The sequence below is a fragment of the Stegostoma tigrinum genome, chromosome 18, assembly GCF_030684315.1.
Source record: "Stegostoma tigrinum isolate sSteTig4 chromosome 18, sSteTig4.hap1, whole genome shotgun sequence".
NCBI lineage: Eukaryota > Metazoa > Chordata > Chondrichthyes > Orectolobiformes > Stegostomatidae > Stegostoma > Stegostoma tigrinum.
In genome coordinates this window covers 29,620,386-29,644,426 of record NC_081371.1, presented here as the reverse complement: position 1 = coordinate 29,644,426, position 24,041 = coordinate 29,620,386, and the positions used below count along the sequence as shown (strand labels likewise).

The following is a 24,041-nucleotide window of genomic DNA, read 5'->3' as shown; positions in this document are numbered from 1 at the left end:
CCTGGCAGTCTTTAATATTGACGCTGGATTTCATGAATTCTCATGGCATCGGGTCACACATGGGCAAGGAAACCTCCTATTAAATTACAACCTACAGCCTCTCATTAAGCTGATGAATCAGTCCTCACCACATTGAACACAGTTTGGAGGAAGCACAGAGGTTGACAAGGGCCTGGATGAGTACAACTGCAACAACATTCAAGAATCTTGACACTATCTAGAATAAAGCACCCCTCATATTGGACCCTCATCTAATACTTTTCCATTCAATGTTAAAAGGGACTCCAAAGACTTTCTGTAGAAGTATTAGTAGAAATGGGGAGGAGGGGGAGTGATAGACACTCGATTGATTTCTGGAATGAAACATTATGAAGAAATATTAAACAGTTTGTATCAATGTCAATTGAACTTTGGAAAAGCTTTGAAACATGTCATGTCCCCTCAGGATCTTACAAGATTATGCCTGGTAGCAGGTGTTCACTTCTGGGCAAGGCTAGAAATAGAGGACACTGTTTACAGTAAGAGCTTTCTCCTTTAAGGTGAAGATGACTTTATCTTTAAGTGTTGTCAGTCTGTGAAATTCACTACCTCAAACAGCAGAGAAGGCGAGATCATTGAATATATTGAAGACAGACTAGAATGTTTCTTGATTGAGATGGGAGTCAAGTATTATGGGGCAGATGGAAAAGTGTTCCAGCCTCCTCCACTTCCTCTAGCAGCTCATTCCATACACGCACTAAAGAAAATAGACAAAATTTTCAACTTGGGTAAACTAATAAGGAAAATCCGACGCAAGTTTGTTGAAGGCAAATAATACTTCACTAACTAATTACTTCATGCAGAAACTTAAACAAAGGGGATGCAATGGGGGCAGTACAGTTGATGTTGTATGTATAGGCTTCTAAAAGGCCTGAAATGAAGGACGATATATTGGGCTTGTGGGAAAATTGAAACAAAATTGATTCAGGGTTAGGAAAGAATTTTGGGAAATGGCTTTTTTTTTCAGAGTGGAGGAATACTTACATTGATTTTCCCCAGAACTCAGAAATAAGGCCCTTGCTCTTGCTAATGTACATCAGTGTTCGACTGGAGGCTGGTTTGCTGGTGTCATTTCTGTAGTCAAGCTGTTTTAGGAAAGTCTGCATCGGCAGTCCACCCTGTGGTAATTTAACAGGTCAACAGGCCAATTAAGCCCATTGTTCAGAGGCTAACTGGAATTTTCCAAGACACTGCAGCAAGAATAGCTGACTGGAGTTGCCTTCCAGTGGCAGACTGCAGGAAATTAGTGATCCAGAAAGCTACCCTCCCTCTTCCTTCACTGCTTTCCCATTTCCTAGCCAGAGCTTTGATTGTCAGGCCTCCTTTATGGAGTGTGTGTCTATTTTTCATAACTTGTAAATGCTGTGAAATGGTGCCTCAAGATGGAAATACCCCATCCCCCCCCCACTCCCTGACACCTGTAATGGCAGGTTGCAGCTTGTTCCATGGGGCCATCCAGTTTCTCGAGTCCACCCATCATTTATAATTGGGCAGTTAGCATGCCGCTAATTGGCCTCTGCATGGGCAAAATCTATGTCAGCATTTCCGCCCAACACTGGGGTCATGAACAATATTTGACTCTGATATTGAGGTCCTTAACGAAAATGTAAAAATCAACTCCTAGTTCTAAACTTTAAGTTATCCAAAGTGATCATTACAGCCTTTTAACAATGTACAGACAAAGCTGCAGTATTCAGGACATCAGATGCATTGAAACATCCTGATTTAGCTGTCTCATTAAGCTTGTTGTATTTTTGATTGAACATGACATTTTGTCAACCATAATTGAAGTAATGCTTTTGTCTTTAAACAGATATTGGCGCAGATGTCCTGGACTTAGCTGAAACAATGGTGGCAGCTTCAGAAGGGCTAAAATATGAACCAGTATGTATAGTTATTTAAAGTTGCTCTTCAGATAGCAGAGAGATGAATGTGTTTTGGTCACATTGCTTTTAAGGCTCTTGCCTTAGATTTTCTCTTGGATGCAGTTGTAATAATATCTATGTAGTTCAGTGTATTTTTTTTTCATTCATATGTGTACCCATGTTACACAATATCTTAAGTATCCTAGGTGTGCAAGAATAGCTTAGTATCGATGAACCCGTGTAAGCTGTTTGGAAGCAGCCTGAAACACTGATGCACACTCGTTCCTCAGTTGAAAATTTGAACATTTGATTTTCACCTAAGCTTTTGGCAAAACTGCAGTCAGGTTGTTTGACAGGCAATATACACTACAATTTATAACCTGTCTGTTGTTATGTATACCCAAGTTACAGGAGCTTTCACTCCGTGTGGCATCAATTTTATTTTCACCCTGGCTCGATTATTGGAATTATTTTGTGCAATCTTTAAGAAATACCTTTCGAAAAATTCTTTGTCTATGAATTTCAGACTTCTAATCTTTTATGAAGACCTAAATAATTGACAGCTTTATGTTTTTCTTTTAAAAAATATTGTAGACTGTTTTTGAATTATCTTCACGTCAAAGAGTGTGGCAAAGGTAAGATATACAGATTCTAAAGAATTCCTTATCTGACATTGTTGTACTTGAAAGTAATATTCCTAGCTGCGTTAACAATATAAGAGATATACGTACAATTAGAGCAATTTCTTTCATAATTGTAATGCTAGCAAATGGTTCAGAATCTTTGACAGTTTCGCAATCATTCTTATGACAATTTAAATAGCTCCAAATCAGTACACAGTAGGGGGTCAATAATGAGCAAGCCACAGCCTTATATTTCAAATCTCTGCACTTTTAATAAAGGCTAAATTTAAGCTGGTGTAAGAAAAACTTTACTGTGAAAATCAATGTGCCATTTTCTTTTTATTCAGATCAAAATAATTAGAGGAATGCTCAAGTATTGTTCTACAAGTACCAATATCTGGTTCATGAATGTCAGTGGATTATGTCACCATGTTTAATCCCGTCCCTATTAGTACTCCCTCTAATTTTCCTTGGGCTTGTTAAGAACCCAGAGAAGTCCGAGTGGCATATTATATCCCTTGAGCAGAAATATTGCAATTTTTTTGCAGTTTGTTTCCAACTACTAAAAGTGCGCATTTGTATTATGTTATAGTTAGAGACATTCTACCTGCATACAGTGATTCTTTTCACAGTGTTTGCTATTAATGGTGTGCATTTATATTATTTTACAGCTGCAGGTATTTTATCTGCTAAAATAAACAAAATTATTTCTTCAACTCAGGTGTCTGCTGTCCCGTTTAGTAGTGACACTATATACACCACATATGTTACATGACCAAAAGAGAACATTAGTAATTTATTCACTGCTGTGGCATCTTTTTGCTCCTATGCTTTGTTCACTGCCAATGTTTGGACGCCGCATTCAGGTTGATCTTTTGTTCAGGTGAAATATACAACTTATTTGCATCAGGTTGTCCAATTGACCTATGGGTGCAGGTGCATTGTTCCTTGAAAGTGGAGTTCCAGGTCGACGGTAGTGAAGAAGACATTTGACACGTTCGCCTTCATTGGTCAGAACATTGAATGTCGGAGTAGAGATGTCCAGTTGCAGCTGAACAGGACATTGGTGAGGCCACTTCTGGAATAGAATACTGTGTACAATTCCCATTGCCCTTCTATAGGAAGGATGTTAAATAAGAGGGTGCAGCAAGGATTTACCACGATGTTGCTGGAATTGGAGGGTTCGAGTTAAAGGGAGAGGCTGAATAGGCTGGGTCTTTTCTCCCTGGAACATTGGAGGCAGAGGGGTGACCTTATAGAGGTTTATAAAATCGTGAGGAGTATTGGACAGGTTGAATAACTTAGTCCTTTTCCTAGAGTGGGTGAGTCCAAAACTAGAGTGCGTAGGTTTAAGGTGAAAAGGGAAAAGATTTAAAAGGGATCTGAAGAGTAACTTTTTCACGTAGAAGGTGCTGTGTGTATGGAACGAGCTGCCAGAGGAAGTGGTGGAGATTGGTATAATTATATCTATTAATAGGCATCTAGATGGGTATATGAATGGAAAGGGTTGAGGGGAATGTGGGCCAAATGATGGCAAATGGGACTAGTGCAGATTGGGATGTCTGGTTGGTACAGACAAGTTGGACTGAAGGGTCTGTTTCCATGCTGTGTTGACCCTATGATCTGTTTTTGGATTTACACTTAGTCAAGTTCATGAGGCTAAATCCAGATTCTCAGACAGCACTGAAATGTTGTACACATGTCCAGAAGATTGGACATTTCTTGAAACAGGCCGTCTTTTGGAGCATGGTCCACAAAATCACAATGCTTCAATGGAATCAGACTTGAAATCACTTGACTTTTTCCCCACAACCATACATTTGAATATTCCTAATTTATCTTTATGGCCAAACTTTCGTTATAGTTTGATACAAAAATGGAATATTTTGATATCAGTCGCATAATGCTGCCTTTTCCAAATTTTTAATCCATTGGCTTGGCAACTACATCCTGATCAAATGCTTGCCACACTCATAATTTCTTCTCTGGAAATCACCTTTCTAGATGGTCACATAGCAGTTGAATAAATTGAAGAATTGCAGCACTGTTACTATTGAGAGCAAGAGAACATGCTTAACTTTGTAATTTCAATAAACATGCTCACCTAAATGCTGAGACTTTAGTTTATTGATCTTGGCCTTTGCAAATTGCATTGCTTTAATTATTGTCAAATATCTTCTTTGGAAGAATTTGCACAGTGATGCAGTTCAAGAATATCATGCGCCCTGTCAATGCAAGGCGATATTGTAGGTCTGCGTGCATTTTCAGGCAGTATTTGTTTACTGGATTGTTACGCTTTTCACAAGCTGTGTGCAGTACTTGAAGTATCTTGACAGGCACCTCACTTCATTGAGAAGCTCAAATGCCACTGTATTAGACTCTAGCTTTGAAAAACCTTTTTAACAGTTGATTTGTTCGACGTTGTACATGCTATCCTCAGAGGCGTTTTAATATCTTGCACAATTGACATCTGCATCCATTCATCATCGATTCCCAGATATCTTTGAGCAACACAATGCTGTTCCAACAATGTTTGATTTCATGTCACAAGGTTGTGCTACTCCATTTTTCTTTCCCAGCACACCCAAGCTCCATCTGATGTCCATGTCACCATCTTCGGTAATTCAAAGTCATTGTCAGCATGACATTGCTTGGTTGCTGTCACAATGGAGGCACTGTTGCATGTGGTTAGCTTCAAGATTCCTGCAAAGGCAGTCCTGTAAGCAAGTTCAGAACCAGGTCAAAGTTTGACGTACAAAATGAACATAGTTGGCACTAAACTGCCTGTACAAGTTTACTATCAGTATATGAAAACTCAATTTGCACAGTTCATCCAGGGACATCTGTATGATGAAGCCAATACACTGTATACATTTGAAGGCAGAATTCTTGCTGCTCCGGCTCTCAGTGACTTCTGTGTACTTTGCTACATGATCATTAATGTTTTGCACATAACACATGGATGCATTTATCTTTACAGCGTATAACGTTATTATGAGAACTTCGACCATTTTAGGATCATCCATTTCAGTTTTAAATTTTGATGGCTTCACCTTGTCTCTTCAGCAATGTGCACAGGATTTATGTTTTGAAAACTCATTGGTTTTGTACACTTACCAAGAAAACAATCTTTAAAATATGAGTGAGAAATGTAATTTCCTGCTTGTCATGTGTTGCTTCCTTCTGGAATAGCAAACTGCTTCCTGGATCTGATGCCTGATCCTCTAGCCCCCTACTGAAAAGACTAAATTTTCCACGACTCCCCAACTGGAGGTGATGTGACCTGTCGTCTTAACCTTTCAAGAGCCCGATTTGGCAGTTCCAAGTTTTTACAGTTTGTCTGGAGCTGGAAGTAGTCATATGGCTGAGCTCTGATGGTATGGGCTTTGTTCTTGCACATGGAGGACCCTGGAATTCATTGGCCATTTAGTAGTGACCATCCAGTGCACAAATGATCATGAGGCATGCATGGGTTTTGCTTTCCCAGTGCGTAGATATCTTAAAATCTATTTTCTACACAGCTAGTGATTTCAATAAAGGATTGAGAGATCTTGTTCCATTGTTGCTGCTCCAGTTGCACACTTTTTAATGATCTTGTGGGGAACTGTTAAAATTTGAAGTCTGAGCGCCCCAAGGTGACATTAACCAACAAAATGTACCACAAGGTTCCATGTTATTTTTAATCAGAAGCAAATTTTATTTTGTAAAGCAAGAAATCAAACAATGCAAATACAACTACCTTGACACTATGTTTTATAACAACTTGTGCTACAAGCTCCGTCCTGTTTGTCCCTCTCTGGGTCTTGGCTTTCGAAAGAAGTGAATCTATTCAAATAACTTTATTTGACTAGCTAAAAATATTTCAAAATACAGATTTTCCTATTCAATCATTCAGCTATTATGCGGTTTCATTTTTTAAGATAACATCTGCATTCTAACAGACTTCCAATATCTATTCATTGTGTTTTATGCAACAATTATTTTAACACAAATTACTTATAGTTGACTTCCCACACCCCAGTAAATAATTCACTTGTCTTATGAAACGTGAAAGTTCATTCATCTTTCCTGTAACCGACCCAAAGGTATGTCTGAAGTCACTTCGATTTCTCCTCTGTTTATTCAATTAGCCTTTTGGCGATACAACATTCCAAATTCTACTTATAGACTGGATTCTTCAACTCATTGACCTTATTGTTGGCAGATACACCACAGTCTTCCCACAGCTTCCCAAACTAACTCTGCTTTCTTCAACAAGACTCTGTGAGAGCCATTGTAGATAACTTCCACTAGCTACAAGCTAGAAAAAAGATTTTCCAGCTGCTTTTCTCTCAAATTGAGACAAATTTCCACCGGCATTTCAGATGCTGAATCGTGATGTTAGTTTTTTCTTTGCTTGAAATGCAGGCCTAACTAATAACAATCATTTTGTGTTGGCATTCCTCAGTGAGTTACAGCCCACACTTAGCTAAATCTGCAACTGTGTCTGGTTCTTCTCAAACTGAGCTGGTTTCTTCAGCAAACAAACGTACAAAGATAACTTGAACTAAAGAGCATTCCAACAAAGGGTCGACTTTGAATCAATATCTCTGTGGCAATATGGCATGTTTTCAGATGATTCAAGCAGAAATTTAAACTAATTATTTTCCCTTCAACACTTCTCTTTGATTCTGTTGCCCAAAGGAATAATAACTGAATATAATTGATCACTTGCTACTATTTTTCCATTATTAACTGAGAGCTTGCAGGACAAACATGTCATCTTTCTACTATAACGAATGCCTGGCTTGTTTGGAATTTTATTTACTTCAGTGTTTCTCATTAATCTCTTAATCAGATGACTTCAAGTTTCTATAGTTAATTCCTAAAACTTCTTAGAACTTAAAATGTATAAAGTGTGAACCAGATTTCTTCTGCACGTCATAACCTTGATTTTAGATCTCTGCAATTTTTGAGTAAAATGTCTGGAAATTTCCAATATAATTTTAAAATGAAAATCCATTTTTACGCTCATTTATTTCTGTGCGCATCACATGGCTATATGCTTGCTGTTAAGATGGTCATTACAATTTTATTTGCCACAAAGAAAACATTGGAATATGTGCTAAGCTCCCTTTTACTACTGCACCCAACACCCCTCCAATCCCAGTCCAGAATATACCCTCAAGTTTATATCAAACTTAATCACAGCTGCCTGCTTTTGCCTTGCCGTAAGTTGATGGGGTATGATTCTCACTTAAAACCATACCAAAAGTTTTTGTTCCATCTTGTAAGAAGTCAAACCTCTTTGAAAAGACTTGCAGTAGTTGTTGATAACTAGGTCAGAGCTGCACAGCATGAAAACAACTCGTCCATCTGACCAGATATCCTAAATTAATCTGGTCCTATTTGCATTTGGCCCATCCTGATTCCATTTTAAATCTTGTAATTGTACCAGCCCCCACTACTTCCTCTTGCATCTCATTCCATGCATGCATTACCCTCTGCATAAAAAGATTGCCCCTCAGGTCCCTTTTAAATCCTGCCCCTCTTGCCTTAAACCTATTCCCTCTAGTTTTGGACTCTCTGACCCCAGGGAAAAGACCCTGGCTATTCACCCTATCTATGTCCGTCATGATGTTATAAACCTCTATGAAATAACCCCTCAGCCTACAATGATGCTGGGGAAAATAGCCCCAGTCTATTCAGCCTCTCCCTATAGCTCAAACGGTCCAATCCTGGCAACATCCTTGTAAATCTTTTCTGAACCCTTTCAAGTTTCACAATATCCTTTCTAAAGCAGGGAAACCAGAATTTCATGCAGTATTCCAAAAGTGGCCAAACCAATGTCCTGTATAGCTGCAACGTGATCTCCCAACTCCTCTACTCAATACACTAACCTACAAAGGCCAGCATACCAACACCACTTTCACTGCCCTGTCAATCTTGTGTAGTTATGAGACAACATCCATTGCTTTGTCATTTTGTTTTCTCTGTTATTGGAAGCACTTTCATCAGATTAACAATTCTGATTGACAGTTCATTTCAGAAAAATGGGTAGACTGTAACATTCACTGGAGAATTTAGCATAAGTTATCTTGTCAAACCTGATTACTCATGCATACAATGTTTTCAGTACACCATGATGACTTCATCAGATTGACAATTCACCAAGTGGGAAGAGTCTGATTATTATGTTAATTACTAACTGATGCCATTTATATCAGTGAGCTTTATTATAGAGTATTCCACCCTATTTTGGGAACTAGAATCTAATTTAATTAGTTTAATTACTGAACAATGAAACTAGTAACAGATGAATTTAGTTGGTTCTTTGTCAATGTCTTATTTAAAATTTAAAATGTGGGTTGTCACCAGTAGGTATGGAAATGATTTCTGAGTACATTGTTTTCCCTTTTTTTTCTTTAGAACACTTCAAACAATTCGTAAAAAGGTGCAAGAAGAACATTCTCTTCAAGATCTTTTATTCAAAAGTGCTTTCAAAGGATCCCCTACTGTATTGCCACCCAGGTATCTAATCTGGCAAAATCTGAAATAGTTGTTGTGTCCTGAACTCTGCAGAAGCTGTTATTGAATAGGTTTTCTTTATAGATTCTAACTTGATGAAATATGTGGCGTAAAGAGTGTCAGCATAAGAATGAGTATGTAAACTGCCAAATTATAACTTTGACTCCTTTCAATTTGTTTGATTAGATAGACTGGTATCTATGGGAAATTTGTCTCTTTGATAACTTTGGTAACCTTTTCTAAGCCCAGGAAGTGGGGCAGGGAATGTTTATCTCAAATCCATTCCAAATAATATTGCTGCTGCCAGTCCTGCTCCAATTATTGATATCAAGGCTAATCTGTCAAGTGCACCTGAAGCCCCTAAGTCCATTGTAGACCATGCAAGTAAACACTCAAAAACCCTGCTCAAAATATTGAACATCTTTCTGTTGGATAGTCAGTCTCTATTAATGATCATTAGCCTGTAGAATGGTGTTTCAAATAGAACCCCCGACATCTAATATGTGAACGTGTGAAGAAAGAACAAGAATAGGCCACTCAGCCCTTCATGTTGCCATTCAGAAAGTTCATAGCTGATCTGATTTTGACCTAAATTCTATATTCCTGCATATCCCTGATAATATTTCATCCCCTTGGTAATGAAGAACGTATCCACCTGTGCGTTAAAAATATTTAAAGGTTCTGTATCCATTGCCTTTTTGAAAGTGGAATTCCAAAGACACTGAAGACACTCACCTGGTGCTATGATGTTGTGGCCATAACAGAGACATGGGTTTCTCGGGCAGGAATGGTTGCTGGATGTTCCAGGGTTTAGAACATTTAAAAGGAATAGGGAGGGGTGAAAAAGAGGAGGGGGGTAGCACTACTAATCAGAGAGGGTATCACAGCTACAGAAGCTTCCATTGTCGAGGAAGATCTGCCTACTGAGTCAGTATGGGTGGAAATTAGGAACAGCAAGGGAGCAGTCACGGCGTTAGGGGTTTACTACAGGCCCCCCAATAGCAGCAGGGAGATTGAAGAAAGCATAGGTCGGCAGATTTTGGAAAAGTGTGGACGCAGTAGGGTTGTTGTAATGGGTGACTTTAACTTTCCTAATATTGATTGGAACCTGCTTCAAGCAGAAGATTTGAATGGAGCTGTTTTTGTAAGGTGTGCTCAGGAGGGTTTCCTAACGCAGTACGTTGACAGGCCGACGAGGGGAGAGGACATTCTAGACTTGGTGCTCAGAAACGAGCCGGGGCAGGTATCAGATCTTGTGGTGGGAGAGCATTTTGGTGATAGTGACCATAACTGCCTCACATTCTATATAGCTATGGAGAAGGAGAGGATTAGGCAAAATGGGAGGATATTTAATTGGGGAAGAGGAAACTATGACGCGATTAGACACGAGTTAGGAAGCATGGACTGGGAGCAATTGTTCCATGGTAAGGGAACTATAGACATGTGGAGACTGTTTAAGGAACAGTTGTTGCGAGTGATGAGTAAATATGTCCCTCTGAGACAGGCAAGAAGGGGCAAGATAAAGGAACCTTGTATGACGAGAGCGGTGGAGCTTCTTGTGAAAAGGAAGAAGGTAGCTTACATAAGGTGGAGGAAGCTAGGGTCAAGTTCAGCTGGAGAGGATTACTCGCAGGCAAGGAAGGAGCTCAAAAATGGTCTGAGAAGAGCCAGGAGGGGGCACGAGAAAGGCTTGGCAGAAGGAATCAGGGAAAACACAAAGGCATTTTACACTTATGTGAGGAATAAGAGAATGGTCAAAGAAAGAGTAGGGCTGATCAGGGATAGCATAGGGAACTTGTGTGTGGAGTCTGAGGAGGTAGGGGAAGCCCTAAATGAGTTTTTTGCTTCTGTCTTTACGAAAGAAACGAACTTTGTAGTGAATGAAACCTTTGAAGAGCAGGTGTGCATGCTGGAATGGATAGAGATAGAGGAAGCTGATGTGCTGAAAATTTTGTCAAACATTAAGATTGACAAGTCGCCAGGTCCGGACCAGATTTGTCCTCGGCTGCTTTGGGAAGCGAGAAATGAAATTGCTTTGCCACTTGCGAAGATCTTTGCATCCTCGCTCTCCACTGGAGTCATACCTGAGGACTGGAGAGAGGCAAATGTAATTCCTCTCTTCAAGAAAGGAAATGGGGAAATCCCCGGCAATTACAGACCAGTAAGTCTCACGTCTGTCGTCTGCAAGGTGTTAGAAAGGATTCTGAGGGATAGGATTTATGACCATCTGGAAGAGCATGGCTTGATCAAATACAGTCAACACGGCTTCATGAGGGGTAGGTCATGCCTCACAAACCTTATCGAGTTTTTTGAGGATGTGACTAGAAAAGTTGATGAGGGTCGAGCTGTGGATGTGGTGTATATGGACCTCTGTAAGGCATTTTTTTAAGGTTCCCCATGGTAGGCTCATTCAGAAGGTCAGGAGGAATGGGATACAGGGGAACTTAGCTGCTTGGATACAGAATTGGCTGGCCAACAGAAGACGGCGAGTGGTAGTAGAAGGAAAATATTCTGCCTGGAAGTCAGTGGTGAGTGGGGTTCCACAGGGCTCTGTCCTTGGGCCTCTACTGTTTGTAATTTTTATTAATGACTTGGATGAGGGGATTGAAGGCTGGGTCAGCAAGTTTGCAGATGACACAAAGGTTGGAGGTGTCGTTGACAGTATAGAGGGCTGTTGTAGGCTGCAGTGGGACATTGACAGGATGCAGAGATGGGCTGAGAGGTGGCAGATGGAGTTCAACCTGGATAAATGCGAGGTGATGCATTTTGGAAGGTCGAATTTGAAAGCTGAGTACAGGATTAAGGATAGGATTCTTGGCAGTGTGGAGGAACAGAGGGATCTTGGTGTGCAGATACATAGATCCCTTAAAATGGCCACCCAAGTGAACAGGGTTGTTAAGAAAGCATATGGAGTTTTGGCTTTCATTAACAGGGGGATTGAGTTTAAGAGTCGTGAGATCTTGTTGCAGCTCTATAAAACTTTGGTTAGACCGCACTTGGAATACTGCGTCCAGTTCTGGTCACCCTATTATAGGAAAGATGTGGATGCTTTGGAGAGGGTTCAGAGGAGGTTTACCAGGATGCTGCCTGGACTGGAGGGCTTATCTTATGAAGAGAGGTTGACTGAGCTCGGTCTCTTTTCATTGGAGAAAAGGAGGAGGAGAGGGGACCTAATTGAGGTATGCAAGATAATGAGAGGCATAGATAGAGTTGATAGCCAGAGACTGTTTCCCAGGGCAGAAGTGGCTAGCACGAGGGGTCATAGTTTTAAGCTGGTTGGAGGAAAGTATAGAGGGGATGTCAGAGGCGGGTTCTTTACGCAGAGAGTTGTGAGAGCATGGAATGCGTTGCCAGCAGCAGTTGTGGAAGGAAGGTCATTGGGGTCATTTAAGAGACTGCTGGTCATGCGTATGGTCACAGAAATTTGAGGGCGCATACGTGAGGATCAATGGTCGGCACAACATTCTGGGCTGAAGGGCCTGTTCTGTGCTGTGCTGTTCTATGTTCTATGTTCTGTGTTCAATCCTCTGAGGGAAAAAAATAGTTTCCTGACCTCAATTTTTAATGGGTGACCCCTTATCTTTAAACTGTGACCCCCTAGTTCTAGATTCTTCCACAAGAGGAAACAATCTTTCAATATCACGTGGTCAAGTCCCCTCAGGATGTATCAATTAAGGCACCTCTGAATCTTTATAACTCCAGAGGATACAAGCCTAAGCCCTTCTGGCCTTTCCTCAGAACAATCTACTGATTTCAGGCATCAGTCTAATAAACGTTCACTGAACTGTTTGCAACAAACTAACATCCGTCCAAAGTATTGTGACCATTTTTACACAGCACTGGAGTGTAGTCTCACCAATGCACTATATAAGATGGGATCTATCCCAGGTTACTGAGGGAAGCGAGAGATGAAATAGCTGGGGCCTTAACAGGTATCTTTGCAGCATCTTTGAGCATGGGTGAGGTCCCAGAGGACTGGAGAATTGCTAATGTTGTCCCCTTGTTTAAGAAGGGTAGCAAGGATAATCCACATGATTATAGACCGGTGAGCCTGGCGTCAGTGGTGGGGAAACTGCTGGAGAAGATACTGAGGGATAGGATCTATTTACATTTGGAAGAAAATTGGCTTATTAGTGATAGGCAGCATGGTTTTGTGCAGGGAAGGTCACATCATACCAACCTGATAGAATTCTTTGAGGAAGTTACAAAGTTGATGGATGAGGGAAGGTCTGTAGATGTCATATACATGGACTTCAGTAAGGCATTTCATAAGGCTTTCCATGGTAGGCTGTTGGAGAAGAAGTCGCATGGTGTCCAGGGTGTACTAGCTAAATGGATAGAGAACTGGCTGGCCAACAGGAGATAGAGTTGTAGTGGAAGGGAGTTTCTCAAAATGGAGAACTGTGACCAGTGGTGTTCCACAGGGATCTGTGTTGGGACCACTGTTGTTTGTGATATTCATAAATGATCTGAAGGAATGTATAGATGGTCTGATTAGCAAGTTTGCAGATGGCATTAAGATTGGTGGAGTAGCAAATAGTGAAGGGGAATGTCAGTGAATGCAGCAGAATATAGACAGATTGGACAGTTGGGCAGAGAAATGGCAGATGGAGCTCAATTCAGACAAATGCAAGGTGATGCAATTTGGAAGATCCAATTCAAGAGCAAACTGTGTGGTAAATGGAAAAGCCCTGGGTAAAATTGATGTACAGAGAGGTCTGGGTGTTCAGGTCCATTGTACCCTGAAGGTGGAAACGCAGGTGAATAGAGTGGTCCAGAAGGCAGACGGCATGCTTTCATTCATTGGACGGGGTATTGAGTACAAGAGTTGGCAGGTCATGTTACAGTCGTATAGGACTTTGGTTCAACCACATTTGGAATACTGCATACAGTTCTGGGCTCCGCATTACCAAAAGGATGTGGATGCTTAGGAGAGGGTGCGGAGGAGGTTCACCAGGATGTTGCCTGGTATGGAGGGTGCTAGCTATGAAGAGAGGTTGAGTAAATGATGCTTATTTACATTAGAATGACAGAGATTGAGGGGGGACTTTGTTGAGGTCTACAAAACCATGAGGGGTATAGACAGTGTAGATAGCAAGAAGCTTTTTCCCAGAATGGGGGACTCAGTTACTCGGGATCACGATTTCAAGGTGAGAGGGGAAAAGTTTAATGAAGATATGCATGGAAAGTTCTTTACGCAGATGGTGGTGGGTGCCTGGAACGTGTTGCCAGCGGAGGTTGTAGAGGCGGGCACAATAGTGTCATTTAAGATGTATCTAGACAGATACATGACTGGGCAGGGAGCAGAGGGATACATATCCTTGGAAAGTAGGCAACAGGTTTAGATAGAGGATCTGGATCGGCGCAGGCTTGGAGGGCTGAAGGGCATGTTCTTATGCTGTAATTTTCTTTGTTTTTATAACTAAAACAGAATCTCCCTATACTTATGTTTAATAGCCCTTGCCATAAAACGTAACATTTTCTTCTCTTTCCAGATTGCCTGCTATCATAATGTCCACTTCACAACTCACTTGCCTCCCTATCTTTGTGTCATCAGAAAAATCAGCTACCATACCTTAAATCCTTTCATTCAAATCATTTACGTAAGTTATAAAGAGTCGAGTTCCCAGCATCAACCCATTTTGAGCATCACTCCTGACATTCTGCCAGCCTAAAAAGGCCCATTTATTCCTGCTAGCTGCTAGCCAACAAATCTTCTATTCATGCTTCTATTCATACGTTACCCTTATAGTATATGAGTTTTTAATTTTGGCAATAGCCTTTAATGTGGGACCTTATCAAATGCCTTCTGGAAATTTAATTACAGTGCATTCACTGGTTCCCCTTTAGTTATTTCTTTGAAGAACTCCAATAAATTAGTTACACATGATTTCACTTTGACAAAGTCATTTTGGCTCTGTCTGATTACCTTGAACTTATCCAAGTGCACTGTTATACTGTCTTTAATGGTAACTTCAAGCAGTTTCCCTGTGACTAATGTTAACTTAACTGGCCCGTAGTTTGCTGCTCTCTGCTTCCTTCTATTTTTGAACAAATGGGTTAGATTAGCTATTTTCCAGCTAAAGGAACTTTTTGCAAACCTAAAAAGTTTTGGAAAATTAAAAACACATCAGTTATCTCACGAGATCAGGAGTTTCGAAGAAAGAAACTCATTGAAACTATAACTTACAAGGCATGGTGGCTCAGTGATTAGCATTGTTGCCTTAAAACACCAGGAACCCAGGTTTGAATGCACCTCGGGCAACTGCCTTTGTAGAGTTTGCACATTCTCCCCATATCTGTGTAGATTTCCCCCTGGTGCTCCGGTTTCCTCCTACAGTCCAAAGATATGCAGGTTAGGTGGATTGCCCATGCTAAATTGCCCGTAATGAGCAGGAATGTGCAGGCTGGATGGATTAGCCATGGGAAATGCATTGTTACAAGGATGGGGTAGGGTGGGGCTGTGATTCTGGGTGGGTTACTTTTCGAAGAGTCTGTGTCGACTCTGTGGGCCAAATGGCCTGTTTCCACACTATAAGGATTCTGTGATCTTCTATGTGTGACTGATTGAATATCAATAGGAGGATGTCCTTGGCTGGAGATCCTGGAGCCAGAGGCCATCATTGTAGAATTCGGGGAAGGCCATTTAAGACTGAGAAGAAGAGGAATTTCTTTACTCAGAGCAGTGACTCTTTGAAATCCTGTATCCCAATTATTAAGCATGTTCAAGACAGCAATTGATTTTTTTTTGGCCCAGGGAAGACAGATCATCTCATCCACTTGATGCCTGCAGGATACACGGACACTTGTATGTCAACAAAGTAGCGGGAAATTTTCACATAACTGTGGGCAAGTATGTGCATTCGTCATATTACTAGCTCCATTAATCAAAACTAATGGCTGGATTTTGACTTAGTAAAATACTCCAATAAAAACATAAAGAAACAATAGACCATGCAGCCACTCAAATCTGCTCTGCTGTTCAAAGCGATAATGACTGATCTTTTGCATTGATCTCAGTTTCCTGACCATTTCCTGACCATTCCCTGTACCCCTTGATTCCCAATGGACCAAAAATCTGGTTGTTGCAGCCTTAAAATCAGAGTCCCCACAGTGTGGAAAGGGGCCATTCAACCCATCAAGTCTGCACTGACCCCCTGAAAAGCATCCTACCCAGACCCAGCTCCCTACCCCACTGTCTGTCTGAAGGTTGAGTTGAAAGCGGTGATGGATTTTGCTTCCTTTACCTTGCTTCTTCCAGAAGATATGGAAAGTGGTCCACTCTTTTTTTTCCCCAGGATCTTGATATTGATCGTAATCGATGGGGAATTGTGTCATGCAGTGGGAGCTGGTTGGAAAAGGACCTCAGTTGCCCAGATATTTAGTGGAAGGCCCATTTTTGTCACGCTTCAGAGAGAGAGCTGACAATGCCTGATGCTTAGTCGAAGTGAAAGCACACGAGCATCCTTTGCACACTGTCTGACTGGGAGGGCGGTAGAGGCAGGAAACCTAACACCCTTTTAAAAGTACGTGAGTGAACACTCGAAATGTCATAACATTTAAAGCCGTGGGACAAGTACTAGAAAATAGGATAGGTTAGTACACACTGGATTGGCTGAAGGGCCTCTTTTATGCTGTATAATTCTATGATTGAGGTTGGAGTGGTTTTGAATTAAGTACAACTTACGATAACAGTTTAATTTCTATTCTGCAATTTATCTTCACATCTGGTTAGTAATTTGGTGGAGTTGGTGACTGGTGGTTTCTCCTCCTTCCTGACTTATGCTGTCACTGATCCTTGTTTTTGTCAAACTTCCCACTTCCCAACTTGACTATATGCCATTTCCCTCTTCTGAACCTGAGTTCCAGTTTTAAGGTGCAGATCCAGATTTGATCAGAAACCAGAGCCCCAGAGTTGTGGTTGTGTGGGTTCTGTCAATGCAGAAGTGTTGACCAGCCACTGTTCTAATCATTTCATGTTTCCCATTCACCACTTCACTTTCCTGAACCCCTGCTGTGAGAGCTCCGGAGAAAAAAGTGGCCCAGCTATTTCAGTTGCAGTCAGCAAGTTTTTAGGAAAGGGAAACACGAGCAAGAGATTTGGGGCCAGGCTGAGTAAATAACTGCAAAATTAATAATGTAAAGTATTTAAAATTGTAGACTGTAATGTTTCAGATTTTTCTGAAACACTTTTTACCCTCGTTTTAATGGGAGAATGTGATTCACTTCGGTTGAAGCAAGGGCTTGACTTGTATTACTGACTAAATCCACTCAGTCACCACAACCTCCTCTCAATCCTGTCTTCCTATCTGTATTCTGCCCATGTCCCAAATAGAGATCACTTGTTGCCTCTACATAACACGCCACTTTGCAGCCCAGTATCTAGTTTGTCCCGACAATCTAAATAAATCCATTTATGTGAATGAGAAATATAAAGTGAATCTTTTTTTGTATTGGCTACTGGTTCTGTCAATAATTGTTAATGTTTTGATAGATATTTCATAATGGTGAAGGAATTGGATCTTATTCAATGTTACTTTATGCTCAGGTTGTCTTAAAAGTTTCCTAACTTATTTTAGAAATTTTCTTGATGCTATTAGGGCGATTCCTCATCCTCGAGGTCATGCACATATGGCAGCTCTCATTAGTCATGATGGTAAGTGTTAGCAGATTATTATTAACAAAGTTGTAGATGAATTTATGCCATTCAGATAAATTTGACAAAATGCATAATGCTTATGAAAGGAAATATAGGGCTGTTAGATTCTTTTTTTCCCTTTCAATTTTGGTTCAGTTATTAGTGCTGACATTTCATAGCCAATGTTGTATGTTCATGCAGCCTTTGAGGGACTTGAACATAAAATCTAAACTACACACTAATTGCAATACAGGAGGAGGGAAACATCATTCAGATCATAAGATCCGTCATTAGATGGATTGTCAACTGAGGGTTTCCCTACTGCCTTAGATTAGCATTTGAAAAGGACAGAATCACTCCTGTAACTTCAATAAAACATATTATCTTATTCTTATACCACTGCTGGTTCTGGGAGCCTTTTCTGCATAAATTAGCTGCTGTACATCTGATAATGCCACTGCAGTTAAAAAAAAAGCTCTTGGGTGTAAAGTGGGGATTACATGAGATCATGAAATACACCATTTAAATATTAAAATCTGTCTTCTCCAGGACAAGATCAGTCTGGGTGTGGTTGCACTGTGGCTGACTGTTCCCCAAAGCTAATTGCAGCGATTGCTTGAACCTAGAAATTATGCATCGCTGCTTTGTTCATCATGGGGAGCAACACAGCTACACGAGTGGAATCCATACAATTATTGAGTAACTATCTCAAATGAAAACTTTGCTTTCCCTTTCTCTTGCCTCTGCAGAAAGGTACTAAGACCAATGTCCATCCCTATTGCTTACCCGCTGAGACTGGCTCACTCCATAATCCTGCTATCTCTCACTGCATAGAACATAGAACAATACAACGCAGAACAGGCCCTGCATAATCAAGCCTGGGTCTTTGCTGCTGTGTATGGTTCAGTACCATTTTGCTGTTTTTGCAGCAAAAGTTTGAATGAAAGTGAGAGCTACTCTTTATTTACTCAAGTAATGGCCAATCCCATTTAAAACTTCCACATAAGATTCAAAAACTTATTACTTACCACCTGCTTGCCAATGAAATCAGACTCCACTCGGGTGCAGATCTACTTGATAGCACAAAATTGAAGGCGGCTATCTAGCGCCTTGTATCTATTTGCATGTTAACATATGGTATAAAGGCCTTATATAAGTGGTTTTTATTGTGATAAATTGGATAAAGTTAGGTGTACAGAACTTGTCTCCGTTGAGATTATTTATCTATAACTAAAAACTTATTGATGAAAAATGTTGGCTCTTTTTACACTACATTTTAGGGATGAATGGGTAGGTGAACTGTATTGGACTTAGTAGCTCTATGTTAGCAAGTTGGTGGGAGAGGATGGATTGCAAGCTCTCTGAAATGTTAATTCTGTGAAATAGACCCCCAATTTGAAAGTTTAGTCTTAGAAATGAGAGTTCTGAGCGTGTAAATTTTATTTGTTGAAGGCTCCTTTAATAATACAGCACTATAGTTTTGTTGATCTAAATCACTTAAGAGGAATTCCTATTTATTTTTTCCTTATTTTATGATATACAGGATTTAAAGTTTCTTGGCTGATGAATAATTATTTAAAAAGAAAGGAAAAGTGTGCTGACGTACTGCTTTTAACCACATGGAGGTGCTCTTTAGCCTAAATACTGTGTGTACTTTTCAGATGCTCTGGTCCACCACCATATTTTTACAGTTGCAATTAAACTTGTGACATACCAAAATTATTTTTCAGGTTGATTTTGGCGTGATTTGAGGGAAACATACTCTGAGCTTACATGTTGGGCTGGGAAAGCAAAGCATCAAATGCTTTATTTACAATGAAATATAATTTAATTTTAATTTAATATTCCTCTTAATGCACTGAGTATTTGCTTTCTTGGCTATGTTATTGTTATAACTATTTTTGAAGAGCAGTCTGTATATGGAAAGCAAGAGTAATGGATTTCTGAAAAGTTGCTTATTGATATAAAGTACAGCCTGACATTGAAGTTTCTGTCTTTGTCTTTAGTGTACAATTTTTCACATCGAATAGATCATTACTCATTTGGAGAACCAATTCCAGGACTTATTAATCCACTGGATGGAACAGAAAAAATTGCCATAGATCGTAAGCTGCTTTTTCTGTTCTTGTTTTTATCTTTGATGTAAGAAGAATTTTCCATTCATTTATTAACTTGTTCACTCTCCACTATTCTATCCAACTCTTTCTCAGCTGTTTCTTGTTGCATGATTTCAACTGATGAGTTTGTTGATAATTGAAAACTCTCAGTATGAACGTAAAGCTCACTTTTCTGTGACATCGATTGTATTGATTTGGTGAGATATCGTACTTGTGTAGCATTATTTTTAGATGAAATGGGAAGTCGATTGGTACTGCATTTATTGAATAGTTGCTGGGAAGATATGACAGTCATTGACCTTAATCAAAGCAGAACAGGATTTTACAAGTTGGTTGAGAAAAATTAAATTATACGTTACATTTTAATATCTCTATTTGCTGCTATGTGCACAGATAATTTATTTTATTAGTTTGGAAAGCAGGGCTAAAATATTCGTTGAAACTGTTACTTGCAAAGATGCACTTTTCTTTCATTATGACGGAATGATTTCCCACAGTGTACATTTGAAACTTAATGTGAAAGGACTGTTATGGCTGTAAGTGGAAGTTGTGAACAGTTCACTTATGTGCAAGGAAAATTGTTCGTTCTATCAATCTTTCATGTTACTTTGGTTTCTTAATTCTTCTTCCCATGTTCCCGACCCCATCGGCTTGTGTGCTATTGGATATCATCTATTATCTGTCTTACTTGTGCTGAAGAAGTAATTCAACACTGATATTACACTATCTATAGAACAAAATGCCAGGACTAGATTAACAGCATTGACTGAATTAAATTAGAAGAAAATAAGTCTTGCAGATCTGAGGTTTTCATTGACATGCAGATCAGATGGCCGTGAAATCTGATTGTTATACAAAACCTATTTTTTCTCCATTTTATGCTCTTAGTCCATTTAGTGCAAGTTCTTGTGCATAACAGCGACAAGAAGATATTAAATGTAACACTCCATATCACACAAATTCCTGTATTTTGAAGGAAAAGAGACCAGCATACAAGGATAGAAAGAAAATAGAGGAAGCTGGTAGTCTACAAGGAATTAAGATAGATCGAGAGAGAGTAGATATGTCTTAACATCCTTCTTGAAGACCTTTTGATAGTTGTGTGGACTTTAAGGCTAGGATAATACAGGATTTGTGAAGTCAAGCTAATGTATGTGTATATCCTCATTGGAATTATAATTTGGCAGCACTCGAATTAGCAGATTTAATACAATGCATCTGAGGCTTCACTGTGTTAATAGGATGCCTTAACTTTGAATAAATATTTTTATTTTTAATATTGTCAGAAGTTATCAGAATTCTATTGATTTGTTTCTGCTCCAAAGAATCAAATCAGCCATCAAAGTAATTGGAGGAACCGAAGAATCATAGAATCCCTACAGTGGAAACAGGCCCTTTGGCCCAACATGTCCACATGACCCTCAGAGCATCCCACCCAGACCCATTGCCCTATAACCCAATTAATATAGACATCCCTAAATGCAATGCCTGAGGGTGGAATCACACCTGGGCCCCTCACACTGAGACAGCAGTGCTAACCACTCAACAACCATGCCAAATTATGTAATTGCACCTCCAGGTACACTGGATGTTACTGCTGCACCATAGAAGCACCAATGATGGACAAATTAGCCTTAAGTCCAAAAAATCCTGCACAGAAATTTCAATGAAGGGGATGCCAAATGAGAAAAAAGTAACTCTTATAATGGGAGCCACAGAACAAGTATGGTGTATGAGTGAGGCCCAGCTCAAAAGCTTGAGCTCAAGCCACTGTCATTATGTCTGAAAACAAATCTGCAGTGTGCCTTCTTGATAATAGCCCTATTTCTGTAAAACAGCTAGCTATCCTTTAATTCAGCATTGCTCTGGGAGAACTGAAACAATTTTAGTTTGAAAAACTGGTCAGGATATGTGGAGAAAACAAATGAGAAAACTTTCATTGCAAGAGAGAATTAAGCGACAAACATACTAACATAAACAAAGGAAGGGAAGTTGAAGGCAGTAAATAAAGCATAAAGCCAAATGCTTTTGGAAATAATATATAAAAAGGACGAAATCGGATTAGGTGTGAAATGATATCATTTTTTTAGTTAGATAATAAATAACAATATTAAGGTATTTGAAGAAGTTTTAAAACCTGGAATCAAATCTGAGTTGAAATGGATTTGGGAATGGTGATATTGCTGAAGCCTAAAGTCAGAGCCCAAAGGATACCTTGCAAAAAAAGATAAGACAATTGATTTTGAGCCTTAGTTTCAAGCATTATTTTGAATTTAAACTTTGCTGATTTTCAAAGTACACCAGATTGCTTCCCTAAATCTCTCTCCACGTGCCATTTTTCTACATTGCTCCCTATTTTCATGCTGTCAATAAGTTTGATGTGCTTACACGTTTTCATTACAGTGTAATTTTAATTCAGAACAATGTTTCCAGGGGAACACACTCAAGTGGCAGCACTTGTGTTTCTGAATGAAAAGGATGTATGGTCAAATTTCATTCCACAATCTTTGATATGTAATCTAATTGTAATTTATTGCAATACACAAGGAGTTCAGCATTTGATTAACTGTTTTTTAGTGAGCTATTGCACCAAAACGTCATCTGCATTCCCAAATGGGCCTAACTGGCCCAATAGCAATTTTCAAGGAAGAATCAAGAATTTGTGTCCTGTCCAATACTTGTCCTTCTGTCAAAACAACTGAAATAGCTTAATTTGCCCTCCGCCATTGTCCTCTCATATCACCCCAGCAACATCTGCATCTAACGTATCATTCTCCGCCACTTCCGTCACCTATAATCCCCACCCCTATCTGCCTTTTGTAGGGACCGTTCTCTCCACAACTCCCTTGTCCGCTCCACACTCCCCACTAACCCCATCACACGCGGTTCCTTTCCCTGCAACCGCAGGAAGTGCTATACCTCCCCCCTTATCAACAAAACAAACCTTCCATATTACACAGGGGTTCACCTGCATGCCAGTCAACTTGGTCTGTAGTATCCGCTGCTCCTGATGTGGTCTCCTCTACTTCGGTGAGACCAAGTGTAGACTCTGAGACAATTTCGTGGAGCATCTGTGCTCTGTACACAATAAACAACAATACCTTTTGGTCACCAACGATTTTAACTCCCCCTCACACTCCCTGGGTGACATGTCCATCGTGGGCATCCTCCAGTGTCACAGTGACACCAGCAACAGACTGGACGAGCAAGATCTCATATTCCACTTTGAGAGCCTACAGCCCAATGGTCTAAACATGGAAATCACCAGCTTCTTTTCTCCCCCACACCCCAGCGCCATTGCAATTCTAACCCTCCCTCTCATCCCCGCCTGCTTGACCTGACACAATCTGTCCACCTTCTCTTCCACCGATCTGCCCCACATATCCCACTGACCAATCCCCACTACTCCCTCCCTGCACTCACCTACCACAATTCCACCTACTTTCCCAAGCCCCACCCCTCCTCTCTCTCTTTATTTCCCAGCTCCTTTCCCTTGCCTCATTTCTGAAGAAGGGTCCCGACCTGAAACATCAATTTTCCTGCTCCTCCGATGTTGCCTGGCCTGCTGTGTTCCTCCAGCTCCTTTTTGTGTTGTCTCTGACTCCAGCATCTGTAGTTCTTGCAGTCTCCTAGTCATCTGTCTTACAGTTTTTTGCGTGCTGCCTTTTCTATTTAAAGAAGCAAATCTTTAATTAAAACATGGAAATAGAAAACAATGCCATTATGTGATTACATCATTTAATAAAGGAGTTGATAATAAACGAGCAGACCCTGAAAATCAAATGTAGATGTCAAAACAATCACCGCACCATCAAGAAAAATATTTAGATCCCTATGGAGAAAGATGATTGAAGATTATGTTGAACTTGTTGAGTTCAAGTTAGTTGAATTGTCTGAGCACTGAGGTGCTTCAGTTATCTTGAAGCAATCTGAAATGCCCAATTCAGCAATTTAAAAATAAATTTAAAAGATAATCATAGACAGATAATACAATTCTGACTCCTGACTTTGAAGCATTATGTTTCTGTTTGTATATCTGTCTATAACTAACAATCTTATACGACTACTTGCTATGTCACAAATCTGTTGTAGCTTGATAGCTTTGGTAGGTTTTAATTGGTGTGTATTCTAGCCAATACACTTGCTTGACAAACCAGTTGATTAGGTGTCACTGCAGCACCTCAAGTTCAATATTCTGGAAATAATTTCTCTTGTTTCTTTTCAAACTATTTTCTGTTTTTAGAAATTGGAT

At 40.0% G+C, this 24,041-nt stretch overlaps 1 protein-coding gene across 3 annotated transcripts in view; it reads left to right on the top strand.

The window, feature by feature from the left end:
* ergic2 (ERGIC and golgi 2) overlaps window positions 1-24,041 on the top strand; it is a 75,035-nt gene that overhangs the window by 23,263 nt on the left and 27,731 nt on the right. For 2 of the 3 annotated variants that reach the window (XM_048549277.2, XM_059652428.1), the window contains 6 exons: window positions 1,853-1,923; window positions 2,499-2,539; window positions 8,936-9,037; window positions 15,792-15,887; window positions 17,635-17,690; window positions 19,679-19,777. In XM_048549277.2, the coding sequence (XP_048405234.1) occupies window positions 1,853-1,923; window positions 2,499-2,539; window positions 8,936-9,037; window positions 15,792-15,887; window positions 17,635-17,690; window positions 19,679-19,777 (465 nt within the window). The remainder of the gene's footprint in view (window positions 1-1,852; window positions 1,924-2,498; window positions 2,540-8,935; window positions 9,038-15,791; window positions 15,888-17,634; window positions 17,691-19,678; window positions 19,778-24,041) is intronic. The other variant, XM_048549279.2, reaches the window with a different exon arrangement.